General features: G+C 45.2%; 1 protein-coding gene across 3 annotated transcripts; it reads left to right on the top strand.

The window, feature by feature from the left end:
* The first annotated feature begins 281 nt into the window (after window positions 1-281).
* LOC139644185 (G patch domain-containing protein 2-like) lies at window positions 282-19,030 on the top strand. 3 transcript variants are annotated; one of them, XM_071519587.1, is made up of 10 exons: window positions 282-310; window positions 1,748-2,440; window positions 7,209-7,270; window positions 8,353-8,511; window positions 8,613-8,689; window positions 8,784-8,848; window positions 8,965-9,004; window positions 9,127-9,218; window positions 13,502-13,587; window positions 18,485-19,030. In XM_071519587.1, exons 2-10 carry the CDS (start codon window positions 1,752-1,754, stop codon window positions 18,673-18,675), a joined length of 1,461 nt encoding a protein of 486 aa, XP_071375688.1. In that variant the 5' UTR covers window positions 282-310; window positions 1,748-1,751; the 3' UTR covers window positions 18,676-19,030. The 3 variants fall into 3 exon arrangements, with proteins under 3 accessions (XP_071375688.1, XP_071375689.1, XP_071375690.1); XM_071519588.1 differs by having other exon boundaries at window positions 8,613-8,666; window positions 18,485-18,638; XM_071519589.1 differs by lacking the exons at window positions 13,502-13,587; window positions 18,485-19,030 and adding an exon at window positions 10,153-10,283 and having other exon boundaries at window positions 8,613-8,666.
* Window positions 19,031-22,381: the final 3,351 nt, after the last annotated feature.

Here is a 22,381-nt window from a genome sequence, read left to right as displayed (position 1 = left end):
AAACTCACTCCTGCGTACCACAGACACACTATTCCCTATAGGAGTACTTTACTGGCATATTATAGGAATGTTACCGTTTGTTTTCTTATCATTCAGAAAGTTAAATAGGCAATGCTTTAGCCTAGCAAACCCGAGTTTAGGTCCAGATATACCTCTCTATCTCCCATAATGTTTCCGTCGTCGTATCGCGCGCTGTTTTGCTGGTAAAACTACGGCGAGCCGGATGTTACTTCATCGCTTTGACAGCAGGGCGGAAGTGCGTCGGGGTGTCACAGCTGTGAAAACAAAACAAGTAGGGGAGCTGCGACTGGTGAGTGCCCCCCGAAACACACCGGACTGTCCGCTTAACGATTACATAACACCAGGATAGCGCTTCTGTTTCGGCACGGGACTCGGTTTACGAGACGGTTTCCGCGTTAAATGTTGTTAAACGGCGCGCGTGGCTGATAGTTAAAGCATGGGAGATGTGTGTGTGTGTGTGTGTGTGTGTGTGTTGCAGGCTGTCCTTGTGCTGAGCTCACGTGTTAGGTGATGTTATGTAACACAGTCTGCACAGGGGATGCGGACAGCTCTAGTACCCTCTCTGCTATTGTTGTATAGCACTCACGTTATGTAGCCATCCAGCCTCTTCCCTAGCTAGTTATGACTGTGTTGAAAGTGTGTTTTTTCCTGTTATGGATCCGCAAACACTCAAAGAAGCAGCACAAATCCCGCCAATTATTTTTTCCACATTGTAAGCGTAAAAGGGTAGCTTATACCTTGTGATACCCTCAGTGTTATACGCCACCGTTTCTAGGGGAGGGGAGGGTCGATTATCCTCCCAAATGTTAGGCTGCTAGGTCTTGAGCGCAGGAGATTTAAAGGAATAATCCACCTTGAATCATGTTGACGCTGTTAAAGAACAGCTACTGTCGATGTTCATTTCTGGGCCCATGTTGTTGTTTGGTTCCGTGTTTTTCTTATTCCCGCGGATAACTGGCCAAACGCGGACAATGTGACGTCACGTGTTTTTTCCCAGTAGCAGCTGCAGTGGAGTTTGGTAGCAGAAAAAATAATCATCTAAAACATCAACAGTAAATGTCAGCTTTTGGAATCAGGCCCCAAGAGCAAACGTTTCTTTCTAGACTCAAAATTCTGCAATAATCATACAGGGAGAAATCCACCAAAGGAAAGGTAGAGATGCCAATTCCTCCACCTGCAGTAACCTTACTAGACCATAATGCAATGCAGCCACAAGACATTGCACTGAGTAACGGAAGTAACTTTTTCTTAGCAGCTGAAGTAGAGGTAGAAGTAGACAATGCAGGGTGAGGGGAAAGTGGGTACACCAATAAAGTAAATTACAACACTTTGTCCTGGAATGCATTGGACATTATAAATTGAGGATATTTAACTGTGTGTGAATATCTGAGAGTGGATTCTTCCTGTAACAGTCATGCATTTTTTGATTATACCCTTTTACCTTGCAATTTAGCGAGCCATGTCCTCAACTTCTTGAGTCACCAGCCTTCACTGATATCTTCTCTGCCGTCCCTGTCTCCTACAAACCGCACATTTGCGTCAGCATTCATTACGTGCGATTATGTCATTGTTGTTGTGTGCCAAGCAAACCAGTGGACTGCTTGAGTTACCCTGCTCACACCTAACACAATGTATATTTGATGTACCAGGATCTAAATTGTTTAAATAACTGTCACGACAGCAATAAAGTTTAGCCTCTCGTGTCTTGTTTTTCCCTCGGCCTCAGCAACATGATGGATGAGCTGGTGCAGGACCTGGTGTCTGCCCTGGAGCAGACCTCGGAGCAGACCAAGCTGGGGGAGCTGTGGGAGGAGATGGTCCTGAGCCCGCTGCAGCAGCGCCGGCAGATCCGCCGACGCAGAGGCCGCAAGCGCCGCTGCGACTCCTCCCTTTATCCGCTGGAGCACCAGCGCTGCCTGAGCGAGGCCTCGGAGTCCAGCTTGGACGAGGCGGCGAAAGACTGCAGAGAGAACGCCGCCTTCGCCGCCCCCTCCACCACCACGGCGTCCGCGGCCAACTGCAGCGACTCCGACGACATGATTGTGACCAACCGGTGGCACTCCTTCACCGGCGGCTCTGCCAAGACCAGGCAGCACTCCTGGCCGGAGTCCGACTCCTTCACCGAGAATACTCCAGGAAGGCCGCTCCGAAGGCGGCGGAAGGTCAAGCGCATGACCTCGGACGTCACGGTCAGCTTGCAGCAGAAGTTAAAGGTTTCCGGTGTGGACGGCAAGCGGGGCTGCAGCCACAGGTCATCTAAGAAGCAGCGTCTGTTGCACATGAAGAAGAGGTCCGGCTGGGTGGGAGCAGACAGACAGGCTGAAGGAGCTGGCCTGATGGCGAAGGAGTGCTGGAAGGATAAGATCACACTGGAGGCCAAGGAACAGAGAGATGCCTCAGATGAGAACATGTCCGAAGGGTAATGTGTTAGATTCAAACTCAGCCCTTCCTTCATTGCATTATTACACAGTCAGTCCCATAGGCGAAGATCCACTCACCATCTGACGTCCATGTAGATGTATGAAAAAGAGGTTTTAGGTCCATTATCTGTGACAAATAAGCATTTCCAGTATCAAAAGGCCTACATTTAATTTACAGATTTGCAGCAAACCAAATGTTAACCCTGCCTCTGGTTAAAGAGACAGGATTAAAGCCACGCTGGAGGATGTGCTCAAAATTCTAAAAGCCCTTTTTACCCTTTAAATGGAAAGTTACCAAGGCAGTTAAACCCATAACATAAAAGTCATGGGCATAACTACTATCAGACAGAAGCAATTAAACAAGGCGACATTTAAGATGATCTATACTGCCTGTCTTCATCTAGCCAGTTGTCAATATTCAGTGTGTCCTCATCTAAACCAAAAAATGTATCACAATCATGCCACTCCACTTTAAAGTATTGAGTTGACATTAAAAATGAATGATATAGTCCCTTCATCCTCATCTCCCATAGCTGAGATGATCACCAGGGAGGGATCTTTGATAGTTATGCCTCGGGGCATCTGCCAGCTCATTATTTCCTTTCGAGAAATATTGTCACAAATAAATAAGTGACTTGGCGTGGTATTGATTCGTTTTGAAATGAATTCCTGTCTTGGGCTGGGTAATTAAAGCTGTGCCTGTCCCAGCATCCCAGAGTGCACCCTCTTGTGTGCATTTTATTTAGCAACAGTAAATGTTGCTGTAACTGACAGCAGAATGTGACTCTGTAATACTACAGCGTTTAACAAATATTACAATATATTGTGGAATCAAACAGCCAAATGATCAGTTTAATTCCAAAATTAGATTTCCGACAATTAAAAACAGAAAGCGTTTACTGGCATAAAAGTACCACTCATGATAGAATATTATTAAAATTATTAGCAAACCAAATAATTTTGCTTGTAAAATTGTAACACTTTTAATGAAATGAATCCTTATGTATGAATTGTTGAGTAACAAATTTGTTTTCATAATGTATACAGTGTTTTGGCATTAAATACCTCAAATGGTCCACATGTATAATGGTCTGATACATAGACAAATATGGTCAGTTGTTGTGTGTCATTATTAAATGACGAACAATGTAGGGATCTTCTTGAGCTAATTGTTTGAGCCTGGCTGCTCTCATTCCCAGCGTCTCTCCTCCTGCCACACTCCTCCACAGTGTATTTCCCTTGATGATCTCATTATCTGTTGGATCATATAAAAAAGGGAGAAGAAGACGTTTGTGGTAACCAATAATGGGACAGACAGAGGGCTTTACATCTTCTGGTTTAATTTGTGCTGACCTCCCTAGCCCCTTAACGGTACTTGTTTTCTTACTTTATGGAAAAATCAATAGCCGTTCTGACAGAAAACAGCTCCGGAGAAGAAATAAATGGGAACACCATGGCACGCTGTCAATCATTTCTCACTTACACAACACCGACGCTCTTGATTGCTGCTCAGTAGACTGCCACACTGTACCGAGGGCTGAACAATCTAATGGTTAAGCCCTGGTGGAGCCAAAGGATATGAAAAAATGGCAGCCGTGATGAGGGGTTGACAGTGGTACAACAGCAGTATTTATACTCAGAGAGTCTATGGTCCATTTGATGTCAGACACAGATGCCATTGTTGAAATGCCTTTTTAACCACCTGGATTTCTTCGCTCTCCATTCATTCCATTAACCTTTTCCTACGATGCGTCTGGTCTCTTAAAACGTCCCTTTCCTCAAGGTCACTCCTCATATGTGCATACTGAACAGAGCGTTGCCTTTAGCCACCCAAGTGCAAGGGGAGCAGATGTTGGCAGCTCCAGTTGGGCTCCACATCCTTGATTAGACCTGGCCCAGCCTGCTGGCAGTGAGGCCACCTGGCGCCCAGGCTGGCCCAGCAAGCAGGCCTCACCTGTGGGTAGACGCCGTCCCAGGCTCAGACTCCGTCTCCAGCTGTGTGCTGTTACTGGTGATGTTGATTTCACCATGGACAACCTTGCCACCAGAAAAAACAAAGCCATTGTGCGTGCTTTTCTCACAGCCGCCTTTATCGTGGTGTAATTTATATTTTGAAAACTCTATGAGGAGTTTTTGGTAAAGCGGTGCACCATTTGCCGAAGTTCATTTTAATAAATCTCTGAGACTAATCCAATTACTGCAGCTCAGGGAGGGTGGGATAACCTTATAATCAGACACCCATGGAAGAGGGCATGGATTTGGGTTGGGGCGGCTTGTTTGAAGAGCCCACAGATCCATTGTTATCAGTGCTTTGCCCCCCTCCGTCTCTGCCTCTTCTTTATTCCTCTGCAGAATGAGCCCGGGCTCAATAAATGGCGGCTAGCCCGTAATCTCTGTGCAAACTGGTCTGTCTCTCCCAGGAGCTGAGGATTATATCCTAATGATTAGTGCTCATCTGGATACTGTGTTTTGCTTCACCTCTCTGGCTTGTATAGAGACAATGGGGCCATGTGGGGAATCGATTAGTTCAGCCCTAAAACACTGGAATGCAGTTCTTGTTTCTGTCCTTGTCTTTGTTTCACCACGGACATATGGCATATTAGCTAATTAAGACTTATTTGTTGTTATGGTACTTAATGCTAAATAAGTTGTCTTATTTTTCAGAGTGGGGGAAGTGCTATTTTCTGCAAGGCTTTTGGCGTCCCGTTTGATGAGGTGTAAACAAACACTGGAATGATATCCGTTCACTTCATAGTTCTACATGAAACAAAAGCCAAAGTTCGGCAACAATGTTTGTCAACTTTTCTTGACAAAGGTCACTGTTGAAGAAAGAGAAGAGGTGTTTCTTTTGGTCTCGAGAAAAATGGGTGTCTCAATTATTCATGGCATTAATTAGGCAGTACTTAATGGAAACGGTCTCACATCGGCCCTGGGCTGCTCCAAGCGACATCACATTACACCTTTAATACGGATAAATACTTAATGGGTGTCTCTAATTAATTGTTTATACCTGTGATTCTTTTTCAAACTTTGCACAAAATCCCTCCGATAAGAAGCAAACACATTTTTCAGCATGGCAAATGGAGGAAGACGCCATGCTGCCGGAAATTGTTTATCATCGTCGGTTCTTTTTTGTGATCTCGTGTTTTAAAAGTCAACACCTAATCGATAAATAGCACTGGGTGCACCGTTGGCTTCTATTACTCTGGTACCACCTACACACTTGGATCTTTGAGAGGGAGAAAGGTTGTGGAATGAAGCAGAAAACCAAAAGGGCAATTCGTGCTTATTATAGAGCTTGTGTCTGTGCCCTCTACTGATGCTGGGCAGGGGAGCAGTGCGCTCCAGATGCCAGGCTGTGTGTCCAGAGGTGGGGTACAGCTGAGCAGAGGCCTGGGGAGTCAGAGTCTGGAGAGAAGGCTGAAGGGGTGGAGACAGGGCAGAGGGACGGTCCAGTACTGCTTGGCTAGGCCAGACATCTTCCAGATTCCCAGGAGAGGCCAGGTCCCTCTCACATCTGCTTCTTGTGTATGTGAGGGGAGATGATGCAGGACCATCTGGCCAGAGAGACGCGCAGGCTGGACGGCTGCGTTTCTGATCTTGCCGTCGCCGGCATGCCTCTGCAATATGGCAAAGCACCATATCAGCGCATATCTGACCCTGCCAGCCTCGCTCTCCAAGGTCAGCGCTGATCACCATGAAGCAAAATGCAAGGCAATCAAGAGCATCAGGCTCCCCCACTCCCAATGGAGAATACTCTCCTAAAGGACTTTGAATGGCCATTAGCATCATTTAAGCTAGCTGGCATTCTGTGAGGGGATTAGGAAATATAAGGAGCCCACCTATGACTTAGATGTAGTCACGATGTATTGGAAATTGAATTTAAACATGAATATCAATTTAAAGAATGCAGCTAGAAATACATATATGTGTTAAATTTCTTGCAGGTTCATCAAAACAATGACGATAATGTATCGTGGTCAACTATTTTGTCGAAAAGAAGAAATAGTTTTGTGAGCACCTCTCCCTCCATCACCCCGCCTCCCCCCGTGACCTTGGAGTGTCTGGAGCTCCCAGTCCAAGGCGGCTGAGGTGTGACAGAGGCAGAGGAACCCAGGGCCGTCTGGGGAGCGGAGGGGGCACAGAGGGTGTAGAGGGAGTGTAACAGGGGTTGCCTGGGGGTGTGGAGAGCAGCAGCAATGGAGCGGTCCAGGCAGCAGCGGCAGCAGCCCACGCAGCAGATGTTGGCCAGTTGTTGTGTGGAGGCACGTCTGTAGGTCTCTCTCTGTGTGGGGCACACCCAGAGGGAGGGGCGGGCAGGGGAATGTGTTTCGCTCTCCTGTCATCCTCCACAACGCAGGCCAGATTAGATTGGAGCTGACAGCGGAGGATATTCAATTAGATTGTGCATGTCACTCAGTGGCTTCGATCAGAGTCCTTCCCCTTGCCTTTGTGTTTGCTATCGCAACAAGGGAGAACGGAGCACGCTCTGTCTTTTTGTGTCATTTCCATTTATGTCGACCTCTAGCTCCGGTCTTCTTCATTATTTTTATTATTGAATGTTACATGTTAAATGTTGACATTACGGGGGCATGTAAATTTTTGATTCACATTGTTCACTTTTCAAATGCTACAACATTGTCTGACCCAGGAACCCATCAATTTTGACATTATAAATCAAAACAGAATTCTTCATCCTCAAATGTCATTGTTATTAAAGAAACCAGTCGATGATAATTCAAATATGTTTTTCCTCTTCCTTTGCAGTGAAACAAGCAGTATATGCAGCAGTGACCCTGGCCTTTACACCAATGATGAGGGGAGACAAGGTATAAGACAATTCATCATTTTAACATACAGGGAACCATTACATTTTTCTCCTGATCGCGCAACATTGTCATAACTTACTATGGTTAAAAAAATTGCAAATTAACACAGTTGATTGATTTTTTTTTGCCGTGCTCTTGTCAGAGAGTCTTTGCAGCTTACAGAGCATTCTTGATTGAGGAAAGAACGACGGCGGGTCGTCAGAATTGGACAATATACAGCTCCGCTTTGTGGGGATGCTGGGGCAAGAGAGAGAGGTTTCGATACAATGAGCTGGTTGCTGGGCACCCAGGCGACTCTAATAAGACGTTGTCATGTCGTGTTAATGAGCGCTGAAGCCTTTGCTAATCTCATTAGCCGTGGTGGGGCCAGGCGGCCTCTGATTTAACAGTTGTCACTACACCTTGACTGTGAGAGGCATGGTTCCTGCATGTGCTTTGCTGACTGACAGGTCTGAGGAGAGCTCGCTGTCTGGGGATGAGACTGGGCTGGTACTGTCTAGTTGTCTGCTGGTGTGTAATTAAAGGAATAGTTCACCTCAAAATGAAAATTCAGTCATTATCTACTCAAATCCATGTCATTTGAAACTCCATTGCAGTTTGTAGAACCATCAAACACACACTGTTTTAGTAGCTCCATCTCAGCCTTCTCTGTAACTATTCAAGTTAACAGGTTCATCTTTTTACAGCTCCAAAAAGCATAAGTAAAATGTCCCTCAAATTTCTCAATGCAGCATAATCTGAGTTTTTTGTAGCCAAATTATTGCACCGTGGGTCCAAAAGGTCACGCACGACCACTACAGCTTTCTGGTGGAAGACTCTGCTCACTACTATTACTACTGTAGGGTGTGCACATGACCAGAGCATTATCAGAGAGGAAAATATAGGAGATAATGGGGTAAATGTTATACTTTTGAACCCACAGTGCAATTGTTTGACTACAAAACACTTGAGCTGTTGGGAGGAAGTGGGCATTGGACATTTTATTTATGCTTTTTCCATTTCTCATTTTTGGGGTGAACTATTCCTTTCAAGGTGTGTCCGGTAGAAAAAGTGCTAACCGATGTGCTTTCCTGTGTGCGCAGGTGATGATGAGCAGAGCGACTGGTTCTTCGAGGGGGACTGTGGAGCCGGGAAGGGCGTCGCAGGCCTGCTGCCCAGCTGGGACTCGGACAGCCAGCTCTCCCTGGAGGACGAACGGCCCTCGCCCACCTTCCTGCAGCCCGCACGGCCCTCGCAGAGAGGTGATGGAGGACACTGTGGTCTCACTTAAGCACTGATCTTCTTGTCTGACTGTTTCTTAACACAGGAGGATAAATGTGGTGTGTTGTTGTTGCTGTTGCAGGGTATGGCCGCCTTAACCGACTGCCTGGCACCGCTGCCCGCTGCATCAGGAAGGGTAGGAGGAGGCTTCCCAGCAAGGTTACAGCAGGCTTCGTCTACATACACTATCTATAGACTTACAGCTGCTGAAAACCGTTACACAGTATTCACATTCTAAGTTTCTGTTTTACAGGACAACAGTATGCCGATGTTTGTGGAGAGACTGAAGCACTTTTCTCAAGATCCTTACCAGAGAAAGTAAGATATACTGTTTAGAATTGCTTGGTTCATGTCTTGTTTCAGAAACAAAATGATGTACACTCTTGAGGCATTAAGTCCATCTGTTTCCATCATCATTTTACATCCCCTTTTAGTTTTTGGCTGCCTTCTATTGCAAAACGAGACCGAAGCCAGGTATGTTACAATATTGCTGGTTTTCACAGTTTTACCAAGCTTTATCTTTTTTACACCAGTTTGTTCAGACTCTATTTCTGAAATGGCAAAACCTAAACAGTATTGATGATTGTTATTTCCAGTTCAACCCGTTGTGCCCATTACCTGTGTATCCTATTGGCATGGTCTCAGAGAGCTCCCATCGCAGATGTTCCTCCTCAATCTGCAAAAACAGGTAGGTGATGCCATGTAAAATGAAGCAGCCTCTCAAGGGCCTATTGGAGACACCATCGAGTTTTTCCATTAAAGCTCAATATATTGATGGACAAATCCATGGTCTACTCTCTTAAATGAATCAGTTACAGAGCATAGGTCACTTTTAACTAGAGTAATCTATGTTAGGTTTATACCTCAGAGACTGTGTGTGTGTGTGTGTGTGTGTGTGAGAGAGAGAGAGTGGTAGTAGGTGGGTTGTGGTCTAGGGCTCTGAACTCCTGTGAAGCTCTTTGTCTCCACTACTGATGTGAATGCTAAAGACAGCCAAGCCTCTTATATTCCCTTAAATAGACTGTAGCAGGTCCTTAGGAGCCCTCCTCCAGTGACCACATCACCCCCTCTCAGACTTCTAACCTGTTTGGGAAATACTTCATGAGATGCACCATCTCCATCTCAACCGTCAAAATAAGATTAACATGTGAAGGAGGGGAATCAGGGAAGAGGACACACACCCTCACATACCCAAATGTGTGTGTCAGTTAAGATGAATGAGTTGTTACTCATTTTGCAGCAGAAGTTGGATATAACACGTAGTTTCAGTTGGACTTGAATTCAGTAGTTTTCAAGGTCAGCTTTCCCAAATAGAGAAATATAATGTGTTGACATAGTTGTAATGCAGATTCAAATCCCAGCATTTCTGGAACTGCAGATTTTTTTTTTTTTTAAAGTTTATCTAAAAGATGTTTGTCAAAGCCTCACATTGCTCCAAGTCATCCCTGGAACTGTTGGATCTGCATGGGGGACTATTGAGAGGCTGAGCAGCCCCTTGGCCTCAAGACTGTGGGACTCCTCATTGTATTGTTTCCACTCTGCCTATTTATGGTGCATTCTTAATTTTGTTTCAAGCGCCCTCTCTCTCTCTCTCTCTCTCTCTCTCTCGGGTTGTTTCACAGAGCGCTCCACCACTCCTTGATGAGGGGCAAAAACACGACTGCTATGAAAAGCCCCCAACTTCTTAGGGCTTTCTTTTCTAAACTGGCCCTTTCTTCTCCACCTGAAAGGTTCCTTCAGATTCCAGTTTGAGGCATTGTGAATACTAATTTCTCTCTATTAAAAAGCCCTCATATCCCTGCCATGCTCTCATTTGAATGGCGGACTCAGGGGAGGCCTCTTAATTCCTTTATAGCGGGATTCAAGACCCTTCACTTCAAAAAGTATAAATCATACTCCCAAATGAACGAGGCAGAGAGGGGGGATTGACGAGAGGGGCTTCTGATGTGTCCCGTCGGACGGCACGAGCTGAATCCATCTCCCCAAGCTGCTCAAATCCACTCTCCAGTAAGATGGCTCCTCTGTCCTCACGACCCGGCTCTGCACACATGGCACCCATTTGCTTCCCTCCTCTGCCCCACAAACACACAGTTATAATGATCCCTTATGCACAGCGCCCCTACCCATATAGCCCAATAACAATAGCAGTTGTTGTATTGTGTAACTGATAATGACAGCTCCTAGATAAAACTGAGAGATTCTGCAATTGTTCATGCAGCAGCTTGATCCCAGCAAACTTGAAAACGGCCAGTCTCGACTTCTTCACTATATTTTCATTTCTTTTGAGCAACTTACCCGCATGATCGATTTTTTAGCGCTGAGCTCCCATACATCTGACTTTTCTTTGTTTTCAAACACCCTTGAGAGAAAAGTGTTTTCTCTGTGGGCAAAGTGTAAGCATTAATCTTGTATCGCGGCCAGGTTGAAATGATACTGTATTAATAAAAGCTGTCATCTCCTGTTTGGCGGGAGTTGACGGCAACAATCAGAGATTTGATGTTAAGTGATAAAGGCTGTGTGGGGTTGCGTGCCATTTATCCTCGTATCGGCGCGTGAATAGGGACGATGCTTTGTGGGATTTGGCTCTAATGCTCGGGGCTGGCGGCCATGTTAAAATGCATAACCGCCTCCCACCTGAGCTAGGCACCAGCAGCTTTTATCTATTGACTTATTTATTTCTAAATGACATTTGCACTGTGAGATAAATCATAGTCTTACGCCACTCCCTTCCCAGTTTTCATTTTAATTGTGAGATCTCGGTGTCAGCAGTTAGTATATTGGTGTGAGTGGCCTATTGATTATTGATTTGGAGCTATTGATTATGTTCCCAGGAGACCCTAATCCTTTCTGATTCATTTGAATACCTCTATTAATCTTGAGATCCTGCTCACACCTGAAGCGCCATGTACCCTAATGAAAATAGATGGCCATTTTGTAACTGCAGCTCCTCGCTCCTCTTTTGATTTATTATTTTTAATTGATATATCTGCTTTTGGATGTGGGCGCCAAAATTACAATTGACCCTGTGTCAGTGCTGTTTTACTCTGCACCCTAAGGGACCACACTGCATTTAGAAGTGTCTCATATGACCTGAAAAATCCATCTTGCAGACATTTTCCTCAATGTCCTTTGAGTCCTCTTTGATAGAATTTAGTTGTTGTTGGCCGTCGTCATTGCATATAATTTGTTCTTCCATTGCTCATTGCTGCTTTTTCAGTCTTAGGAGTGTTTAGTTTTCTCACCACTATTTAAAAAAATTTGAGGGAAAAGCAACCAGCTAGCATCTGCTATGCTGTATAAGATGATGAAGTGACAGATGTTAAACGATATCAACAGTGTTATGCTTTTTTGACAGTTCTTGTAGACTTGCGCTGAGCGAGCTAACACGCTTATAAAAAGCCTTTGGGTTCCACTCTGAGATGAATGGTGGTGTTTTGCCTCGGTTAATGAGCCAGCTGATGGTATTCTCATGTTTGATTAGCATTGTGCTGAGCGTCTCGGCGGGCTCCTGGCGGCCCCGCAGCGGCTCTGCCTCTCAGCCCTCGGCAGCAGGGGAGGGCCCTCGCCTCCCTGCAGGCCGCGGGGCCCCAGAGCGCCACGGCCCCGCTGTAATGAGGGAAGAGATGGAGGGATGGACCTCCGCACATTAAGACCAAATGCATCAGGGTATTACTTTTAATACCGCGGGCGTGCCTCGTGAAATAATGCGACGTTTAAACGCGGATCGATTTTGGAATTAAAAAGTTAGTTTGTAAAGATTTACTGTGGGGAGTTCAATGTCTGAGCTCTTTATCAGGGGCGCAAATGGCTGGTTATGTGCTGTCCGACAGAGGTACGATTGAGGGATCGATAGGCGCGTGATTTACTAACTGGAGTACAGGTAATCAATAAGTATAAAAGTAAATGAAATATGCATTACTGGGATTTTATTAGAGAGGGGTAGCAGGGAGAGAATAACGGTCAAGCCATTTATTTTTATATCTATTGATTATACAACATAGAGACTTCGCTCAAAGCGTGCCCTGCACAGCTCCCGACGCCCCGTGCCTGCACCCCCGTCATGTGATTTATGGGTGTTGAGGTCATGGAACACGCAGCCTGTTAAAAGGCTGCCCTGACAGGACCGTCGCCGCACATGCCTGCCGGGGTTGTGAGCTTTATGTAGCCTGCAGTCCTAGATGAGCCGCCGTGGTTAACGAGGAGCTCTCCTCCCACGGTCCGCTGTTGTTTTGCAGTGTGTCAAGAACTCACTTTTTTTTACAGGTTGATTGGCATTTTCAAACAGCGCACCATATTGTTGCTTAAATTGTCTCTTGGATGCAGTCTGCTGTAGCTGTGTATCAGCATATGTCGTAGTTCTGCTTGATTCTTTTGGTTTATCACGGTTTCTCATTATAGCTCACTCAAACTCTTCCTTCTCTCTCTCTCTCTCTCTCTCTGTGTCTCATTCTCTCACTCCCAACCCCCCCAAAAGACAAACACACACAAAGTGAACCTATCACATTGGCTGCCCCCCCCCCCCCCCCCCCCCACCCCAAGTGATGGAGGGGACCTTGACCTTAACTTTACATCTCAGGAGTCAGGGCTATGAGATCGTGGGGGGGCTTTTCCTATTTCAGGGCTCCTGACATATGACACAGGAGGCACAGAGCAGGTGTAATTTGTTTATGTGAGCTCTGCAATGACTCAGCCGCACGACCCCGGCACCTCTTGCACTCCTCATCTAATATATCTGAAAACAGAGATGAATGATGAAAAATCAGGATGTCGCAAAATATGCATCATACGGAGGGTAAATGTAAATTGCAGTGTGTGGATCTGTGCGGGACAGGCTTTTAGTGTCGTCTGTGGAATTATTTAATTTTTACACTCGTGTGTGTGTGTGTGTTGTGGGTGGGTGGAGTTGTGGGTGGAGGCTGTGTCACCACCTTTGTGAGTAACGTTTGTCTGGTGTGTCTCTGTGTCCCCCAGGCAGACCAACGTCCCTCTGGGACTGTTATGCACAGGAGATATCAAGAGGAGGAGGAAGACTGTTGCTGTGGCCGTCACCACATCAGGTAACAGACTCCACACACACTAATGAATCTCTGGCCTTCTCCTCTCTCACTTAAACCCTTATCGGAGCGGTTCTGTTATTAGACACCCCCTCACACACACAGATTCACCCCATGTTTAGAATGATACCTTTTGCCCAAACAAAGCATCTTGAATTGTAGGTGTTTTTCTCAGATGTAAACATTTTTCTGTTTTCATGTATTTTTTTTTTTACACATTTTCTTAAGTCCACCAGCATCACAATATGCAAAGGGTGAGTCTCGTCTTTTGTGAGTGCAGACTTGCCAACAGCAGAGGGAAGTCTACAGTTAGCGGTGTTATGTTGGGAGCACAGGACAGACTAGAACAGCCAAAGAGAAGTGTGATGTGGGGTGGACCCTATTGGAGGTGGCACTGAGCAGCAGCCGTTCCGTGCGTTTGGGCCGGTGGGGCTGCCGTTTTTCATTAGACTGATGGCTCGGGGCCTTGTGTCTTTGCCGGATTGAAATCTGAATTGGTTTGTCCACCTTTTCTCCTAAGTCCCCTCTCCGTGCTCCGCTCCTGCAGCTGCTGTTTGTCATTTAAATAACAAATGCTGGTGGTTCCCTGATTTAGTGAGGGGTGCAGGCCTCTGATGTATATTAATATTGCCGCACAGTGCACTGTACCGGGGTCCATCATTCATTTGGATAAAAGAGGTGGAATTTAAAAACAGCCAATGCTTTACTGGGATACAGATTGCATCCATTTATTGCACTGAGTGATGGAACGGCCGGCAACTCTGTCCTTCACCTCGCCAGCGCTGAACCACTTCCCATAAAACTAAAAAAAGATTCACCCCTGCCCCTTAAAGACCCCTCATATTCAACATGCGGAACCAGGAGAGGGGCATCCCTCAGTTTCTCCCCTGCAGAACTACACTTTACAGCTCCACAGTCAGCTGGGAAAATAAAAATTCACTTAAACAAACATGATAGATTGTTTGATAGATAGTTGTTTCATTTATTTTTCACAAATTAAATGAACTATTGGTGTACTCCAGGCAAAAAAAGACAAATAATGAGCTAATAAAAACGTACAAATAAGACAACGAATGCTCACAGAATAATGTTTGAATAAACATCTTTAATTAAATGTTTTACTTAAATGTGCAGATATTGAAGCTCCTGAAGTGACTAAAACACTGTCTGTTTTTTAAATTGCATAAAAGAAGGGTTCCAGTTTCGCGCATCTCCCCACGGCCCTGTTCAGAGTGTGTTTTCCTGGTTCTTGAGTCTAGTGCCCCCTGTCCACCGTGATTTATCATGCATCCCGTGTCGGCCAATGTCAGTTTCTGCAGCTGCAACTGCTCTGTATAAATCTTTACTTTGGCAGCCTGCTGCACCATGCCTCTCCTCAGTAATCTCACCACTGCCGGGAGATGCACATTCACTCTGACAAGCCTTTACACTTTATGTGTACAGATTTTGGTTGTTGCCGTTCTCTTCTTGTCATAAATGTGTACAGGCGGAAAAGTAACCTTTCCCTCTGATTGGGTGATTCATTGAGTGTTGGAGCTGTTTTCTGGTAAACACCTTGTTTGCATGGGAAGGAATATTTCCTGTAAGAATAGTATGGCTCCCTGTGTTGCTCTTAGTGAACAAGACAGGCTACTCTTTGTTTGAGTTGGCCAGAGGAAGTGAATTGTTGTATGTGTTAGTGGTTGATTTGAAACTCTGTAATCAGGAGTGAAAATGGTCTGTGGCCGGAGGTGTCTCCCAGGGCTCCGTGGGGAATTGCTGAGGCGGTACCCAGCTGTTGCTTTGTCTTCTTTCTTTACCCTTTTAGCACTTCCACGGCAGTCTCGAAGCTGGCTGTGAAAAAAACCAACAACTTATCAAGCCAGGTATCTGTTTGGATTAGATGACCATTCCATTTCTCAGCCTTAAATTGGCCATTTTCTGCTTTTCTCACCACCATCAATCCAACTAGAGAAATAGACAACAACTCCTTACTAGATATAGAACAAAGCATGGCAGGTTTTTGTTATATGTGGTCAGGTATTGTTAAAATAAGGATTGAAGTTATTTATGAGTTTTGTTACTCAAGTTGTATTCATTCAGGCTTTGTCCATAAGGATATTGATATTTCTGTTCTCCACTGAGAGGATGACTAGTGGATTAGAGGAAATATCATAATGTAGCCCAGGGATGGGGAATGCAAATGAATACATTCTACACACTCCACAATTTTGGGAGAGAATTATTTGTAAGGCAGAGATGAATCAGTAAGTGTAAAGATCCTGATGGATTTTAATAGCCTTGGCTCGTCTCACACGCAGACTAATTAATTATTGCAATTTTACTCCTCCCCTGCTGTCTCCTATAATGCCCTTCATCTTTATCTCTATAAAGGGATGATGGTAATAAACTCAAACTCGCACCCATTCAGCGTGCCACATTTCAGGAGGGGCTTGGAGTTTGGTGTGGGGTAAATAGGTGGGGTAGTTAACCTTCGGGCCGATTTAGATTTTGATTAATGCAGTCAAACAGGTTATTGAATGTTATCTCTATATGTTGGAAAGCGCCACGGCTGGGTGCCGGTGTGGAGGCCGGCCCTGGGTCTGGCCTGCTGCCTCTCCCCTTCCTCTCTGTCTCCACGTGTCTCCTTGCCTGAGCGAGACGGCTGTGTGACAGATCACCTGCGTCGGGGGCCCGGCGTGTTCCTGCCCGGCGGTCCGGCCCCCTCTCATTAATGCCCAGGCTGGTGCGAGGGCCGTATGGCAGCACAAGACAAATAACGCTACCACTCAGCCATCACTTCTGCTGACAGAAATGCAGCCCACCGCACTATTTCGCCCTCTCCGGCTCCACTCCGCACCCCGCTCGCGTCCTTCAAAAAATCCCACCTCCTCCGTCTCCACCTGCCCCTGCCTCCACCGCTCCACCAAACTTTCATGGTGGTTTCGCTGTTGCTGGAGGCTGAGCGAAACACTCGAAAACCCACACAAGTTGGTGTAAGGACAGCCCCCGCCTTTTCTTTTTCATTTATTTTTAACCATGAATTTACTGCCTTGTTGCCTTGTAACCATGCAAATTGCTTTCTTTTCGGTTTCCTTCTTGTTGAGCCAGTTTTATTTAGGAGGCTCTCCAGTGCGATTAGCAGCTCAGTCGGTCAGGTGCTGTACTCTTGACTGCCTGCCGTTCAAACCCTCTCACTAGGAGCTTTGCTTTGAATGTCCTACTTTTTTCCAGTTGTGAAATGAATGGTGTGTGTGTGTGTGTGTGTGTGGTGTGTGTAGTATGAGAGAGAGAGAGAGAGAGAGAGAGAGAGAAACACAAAGGCTAATCATTAAAGAGCTATTCAGCCCTGTTCATTTAAGTGTGGGAATCAGCAGGCCCATTACTGTCAATGTGTAATTAGCTGATTAATAAACAGGGGGAAGGGGAGTGCTCCACGAAGGCCTGTAATGATTGTTTTTAGAGAGCATCACATGAGAGCTTATTAAGATGGTAAGATGGTTCCATTCAACCACCCATTATCACCCCAATAAATGTGTGTACTGTAATTCTCCCATTGACAGAAAACCTTTGCGTTATAATGTCTTCACTGACCTTCATGTTAAACCAATTGAACGTAGGTTTAGGTGTTTGGGCCAAATGAAACAGTCCCTTATTATTCACAATCATTTCTCAATACTCATTTTTCAATGCATGTTTTTTCACATTAATGAGAGAGAGATAATATTCAGATTTGCTGTTTATGAGTTGCTGCATGTGAATGCCATATGTTTAAGCTATGTTTTATAAGCTTACCTACATAAGCTCTTAGCCCAATCAAGAGAAACTTGAATATTTATTTATATGTGGATATTCTTGATCAGGATGTGAAGATGCATAGAAACAGCTTATCCTGAACATGACCTTGACCTGGGATATGAGCTAGTATCTGGTATGCTGTGTGCATGTAAACACACTAAGTGACTAAATGTTGCCGGTCATTCCAGTGTATCTGTCAAATATGAAAACGCCTGATTTTTTGATCCAGGGCTTTGACTATGTTTAACCCAAGACCTCCGAGTGTTTGGGTTGAACCTCAGCAACGGTTAGTCATCGTTCCCTCAAGAAATATTAATCAATTATCTTGCCCGCCGGATCAGTTTGGGGAAGAAGTCATCTGGAAAGAGGCACAAGCAGATATAATGGGAACGAGCAAAAGCACATGCCAGTGAATGCTGTAATGCCTAATCCTTTGAGACAGCCCAGAGCCACAATGTCACTTCTAGTTCCCTTGTCCTCTGCTCTGGGACTGCCTCGCAAATGTCTTGTGTGACCGCCACTAACTTTTTGGGAGACCGGGGGAGAGATTTATTTATCAATGTGAAGTAGGAAAGCAGAAAGCATGTTAGCGAGCGCAATTGTTTTAGAGTTCCTCTGCCTTCTGTGAAAATTGGCCCAAGTTCTGTTTCAGATTATTTCCCCCACTCCCCGAGACGGAAAGTTTTAAAGGTGAGCGCGATCAAGAGAATGAGGATCTTTAAAAAGGAAGGTAGTCAGTGAGATGTGAACGCGTGATGAATGGAGTCAAAAACACACAGCTCCTCACACAGCATAACTGGAGGGGGGGTGGGGAATTAAGCCATAGGAGCAGCACAGATTGGCCTTTTAATAACCATGTCCACAAGTCATATGGGGCCAAATTGGATTGGGCTCACTTGACCAAAACCTCATTAATACTTAGCCTATTAGGACAGGATTGCTCCATTTCAATATACCTAAAATGGGGAGTGATCCGTGAGTCGTGGACTAAATTTAATTTTTTATTGGGGAGCCATTGAAACAATCTGCGAAAATGAGAATTATGTGACTATCATTTACATTTGCTCATGGTGCTGTGCTGCATGTCCAGAATATGATGTGTGCTTTCCCTTTACCTCTGCAGCCAGCAACCCCTTTCATAAGAACGACCTGGGAGAAGAGGCACGGGCAGCCAGGAACACCTTAACCCCAGAGGCTGTGGGGGCTTCAGGGGCAACAAGTGCAGCGGGCCCACAGCCCTCCACTTCTGACCAGCCAGACCTCATCCAGCCTGAGAGTTTATTTAACCCCCAGGGGCACCAGGAGGAGAACTGAGAGGGGCGGGACAAACACACCCTAGCTTGGAAGGAGGCCCTGTGACAAAAAGGAAAGTTATTGTGCCAGAGAATCACAAGGCTGAAACTCCTCTTGCTGCACAAACTTTATGAAAAAAAAAATGACACATTGTTACTCTTCAAATCAGCATTTTACAGCTACATCAAGTCTTTCCAGTTAGTGTTTTTTGAGGATGAGAAATGTTAATGCAATCAAGCCTTGTTAAGCGCTCCTTAGCCAGCCGTGTCCTCAAGGAAGAAGGCAGCTTCAAGAGGCTCCTCGTTTGCGACTCGAGACTCCAGCACCAGGCGGCTCCTCCTGCCTCTGCACACAGTCTCCAGGCCAGCTGCTCCCACACAGGCCCAACAATTATGTCTTCTCTAGTAGCCCAGTGTTTGTCAGCGGGGAACTGGAAAGATGGTCAGGAGTGGCTGGGGGGTCTGCTCTACTTTACGCCTGCCAGAGCGGGACCAACAAGGCCGTGTAGCAGCACGTCACTAGCTTAGAGACAGGAGAGCATCAGAATGTTTAGCTGCCACATGCTGCTACAGGGTTCACAGAGGCGACCACCGGTAGAGAGCCACACAAAGTACAGGCCTCCTATTAGCATGGATTTGAAAAGCTACACTTGCTACAAAGGTGCTCATTAGCACAACATAGAGGGAGTGTAGTCGCGGTCCTCCGAGGGCCGCCTCTGTTCTCTTCAGCTTACCTTCCATATTCAAATTTCCCCAAACGTATTTAAGTTCAAGGCCAGCTGCAAATGTGTTTGAACAGCCTGTTTTTTCAGCGGCGGTGGATTAGTTGTTTTCGGAGCTGTGCGGAGAGCGGGTGAGAGCGAGCAGAGAGGAGTTGGAGAGACAGGAGAGGAGAGTCGTACACAGTATCCTCACCTACCCTTGGGGTATACATCGCCCTGGCTTCCTCAGCATCAGATGCATTAAAAGAACAATGGCAGCGTACAGCAAGATCAAAGAGAACAGGCATCCTTGCTCACAATGATCCTTTGCAGCTATAGAGTTCTCTCCAAACCAGTTACACAAGGAATATCTTAAGAATAATGCATTTTATATATAGGAGTCAAGTGATGTACGTACATGCTGGTTTACCTGCACTGTATAAGTGACTTTTTTAGTGAAATGAATCGCATAATTATGAACTACATACTGCATGTCTTTTTAGACAATTTAAAGCCATATTTAGGAGAAGATTCACGTTGAGTAGAATGAGATTTGTCAATTAACATGAGTTATACTTCTGCAATCATCGCTCTGAGAAGGCTTTATGTGATCATGTTGGCACGGGATGACATTTATAAATGCTGTGTGTGCACACTCGTCTAAATGGATGCCTCTCACAAGACATCCCGCCATAGGAATCAGTCAAAGTGTTGAGGCAGGGAGCAGCCCGCCCCCTGGCCACTGCCGCTTGCTGCAGCTTGACCAGAGTGGCTGCAGGGAGTCCTGCAGTCCCGGGACTCTTCCTGGGTAGCACCATTCCAGGAATATAGACCTGATTGATAGGAATAGCGCCAGTTGAAACTCATAATTAGAAAAAAAACGAGGCTTTTGATAAATTCTTTGAAGGCTGCTGCCAGACGGATGCCCCTGAACACGTTTGACAAGTATTGACTGTGTAGTGTTTTAAGGAGAGCTTCTCGCTGTTGCCTTATCCGTCAGTCTGTGTTTTAGTGCCAGAGCATTGACAGGGAGGAAGCCGCATCAGCTCAGATTAGCTTCCATTAGTAGCCGGGGAAACGCCTCACCTGCTCCCATGGTAATTAGCAGTCACCATAATGACGTCTCAGCCGGACCGCATGCCCCCAAAATGAATTTCCAATGGCCAGGAAGCGGGGGAATGGTTTCCGCGCAGCCAGTCAATTGCCCGGTTACAGTTAAGGAATCCGGCAGGCTGGTACCACTCATATTTCATCCCAGGTAAAGATTACCTGTCAGGCCCATGGGAGATGTATTGATCTGTTTTCCTTTTTCCGCCAGCAATCACCTGACAAAGGCACCTAGGAGGCGAGTGAATGAGTGATGCCTGGTCTGTCTCCTCCAGCGCGGTGGCTCCCAGTGTCCACTGATGGGTGGAGAGGAGATGAGGAGAGGGAGAGATAATGTAGTCATAAACTCTGTTTGAACCTCCTCTCTATGCACGCAGGGCAGCCCCTCTGTCCCCCGGGTCACAGGTCAATGGGGAATTTGCTTTTTTTTTTGGGTCCCTTTCTTGTCGGTGGCATTTGTTCTGCTGTGTAGCAAGTGATGGTAGAAACACATGCAAAAGAGTCTCTTTGGTTCCTGCTGACGGCTGCATGTTGCGAGTCATAGCAAGCCTTGTGTGCTCTCTGGATTTCCTGTGACTGTCAGTATGGTGGTGCTGCACTAGTAACTAGTAATAATCAATATATTGTACATGATCTCTTATTTTCTTGGCAGCTGAACGTATTTATATATTTGCCTTGTTCAATGGAATGTCAGAATGTTGATATTGTCCATAAAACCACACATTCAAAATTATTGCACTGTGTTAAAAAAAAATATATATATATATATGTGTGTGTGTAGTATTTATGATGTGATGCATAATTACAGGTTCATCCATTGAGGATTTCAATTTGTGGACGTTAAATTCATCAATTCAATTTCATGATAGATAGTACAGTAGATATGTCTCTAATTTTTTTACGATCATATTTTTTAATTTCATTTACAAGGATTTAAATCTATCTCCCCCCATATCAGGGCTCTTAGGCAGCTATCCCATTTGATATGTAGCACAAATAGCATCTTATCTCACAGGCTGTTATCTTCATATTTAATAGCAGTGGAAGCATGCCTAATTGCTTTGCAAATGATCTAAAGAGGATTACTCCTTCCTTAGAAAGCCTGCACGGTGTCACTAGATGTTAGATAGACATTACAATAGTAAAATTCAATCAAACCTGCAGTGCAGTGTTTATGCAGAAGCTCTGATCACCCAAGGCTCGGTCAAAATAACTGCTAGCAGGTGGAGACTGTTTTCCTTAGCTGTTGTATAAACTCTGTAGGAGCATGTTTGATTGTATTTAGACTATTTTTTAATAGGAAGCTGGTTTAGGTCTATTTATGACCTTTGTTCAATTTCATAATTATTCGAATGTGAAATGTTTAACCGATTACATAATGTCTTGCCTATACAATAGGTGATGTATTAATCATTCCTGTGTCATGAGTATTTATAGTAAAGCCTACAGTATGCCTTTCAAAACGTATTTATTCCAAATAGCAAATTTGTGTTCAATAAATGAGATTCAATGGTCATGATGACTGTGAAAATGTGGCTTGAAATCATGGTTGAACATCAAACCAATTAATCTGCCAAACTGACTTTAAAAATATACGTACACATTTGCATGTGAAAGTGTTGTAATGTGTTTTGTGCTTTTTTATTTGAAATCAGATTTTTACACATGCTTTATTGCCTCGGTATAAATATTGAATACAGAATTACGCTGCCTGAGTCTCACAAGATTTGACAGTGCTTCTATTGAATATAAATGGAAGTGTGGCTGCAGTGTGGCTGTGTGTGACAGAGGAAATACTCCCTCGGCCTGTGGAGATTATCAATAGATCCCCCACTGTTAATCTTGCGGCTGGATGCTGAAGAAGGTGGTAGTCACTTTGCCACGTGTTGAGAGTTGGAGCAATTCTCTCCGCTCACCGGT

This window comes from Centroberyx affinis, unplaced genomic scaffold (genome assembly GCF_046629955.1).
Source record: "Centroberyx affinis isolate AG114_WGS23_722 - 3 ecotype Tasmania unplaced genomic scaffold, CSIRO-AGI_Caff_v1 ptg000715l_1, whole genome shotgun sequence".
Taxonomy (NCBI): domain Eukaryota; kingdom Metazoa; phylum Chordata; class Actinopteri; order Beryciformes; family Berycidae; genus Centroberyx; species Centroberyx affinis.
The sequence above is the reverse complement of the archived record's forward strand: the minus strand, read 5'-3'. Positions and strand labels throughout refer to the sequence as shown.

What these genes read in the sequence shown, in the direction of transcription:
- LOC139644185 (XM_071519587.1), top strand. Translation starts at nt 1,752, where the DNA reads ATGATGGATGAGCTGGTGCAGGACCTGGTGTCTGCCCTGGAGCAGACC. An exon ending in CAATGATGAGGGGAGACAAG is followed by an intron (nt 7,271 to 8,352) that starts GTATAAGACAAT and finishes CTGTGTGCGCAG; the next exon opens with GTGATGATGAGCAGAGCGAC. An exon ending in CGCACGGCCCTCGCAGAGAG is followed by an intron (nt 8,512 to 8,612) that starts GTGATGGAGGAC and finishes TTGCTGTTGCAG; the next exon opens with GGTATGGCCGCCTTAACCGA.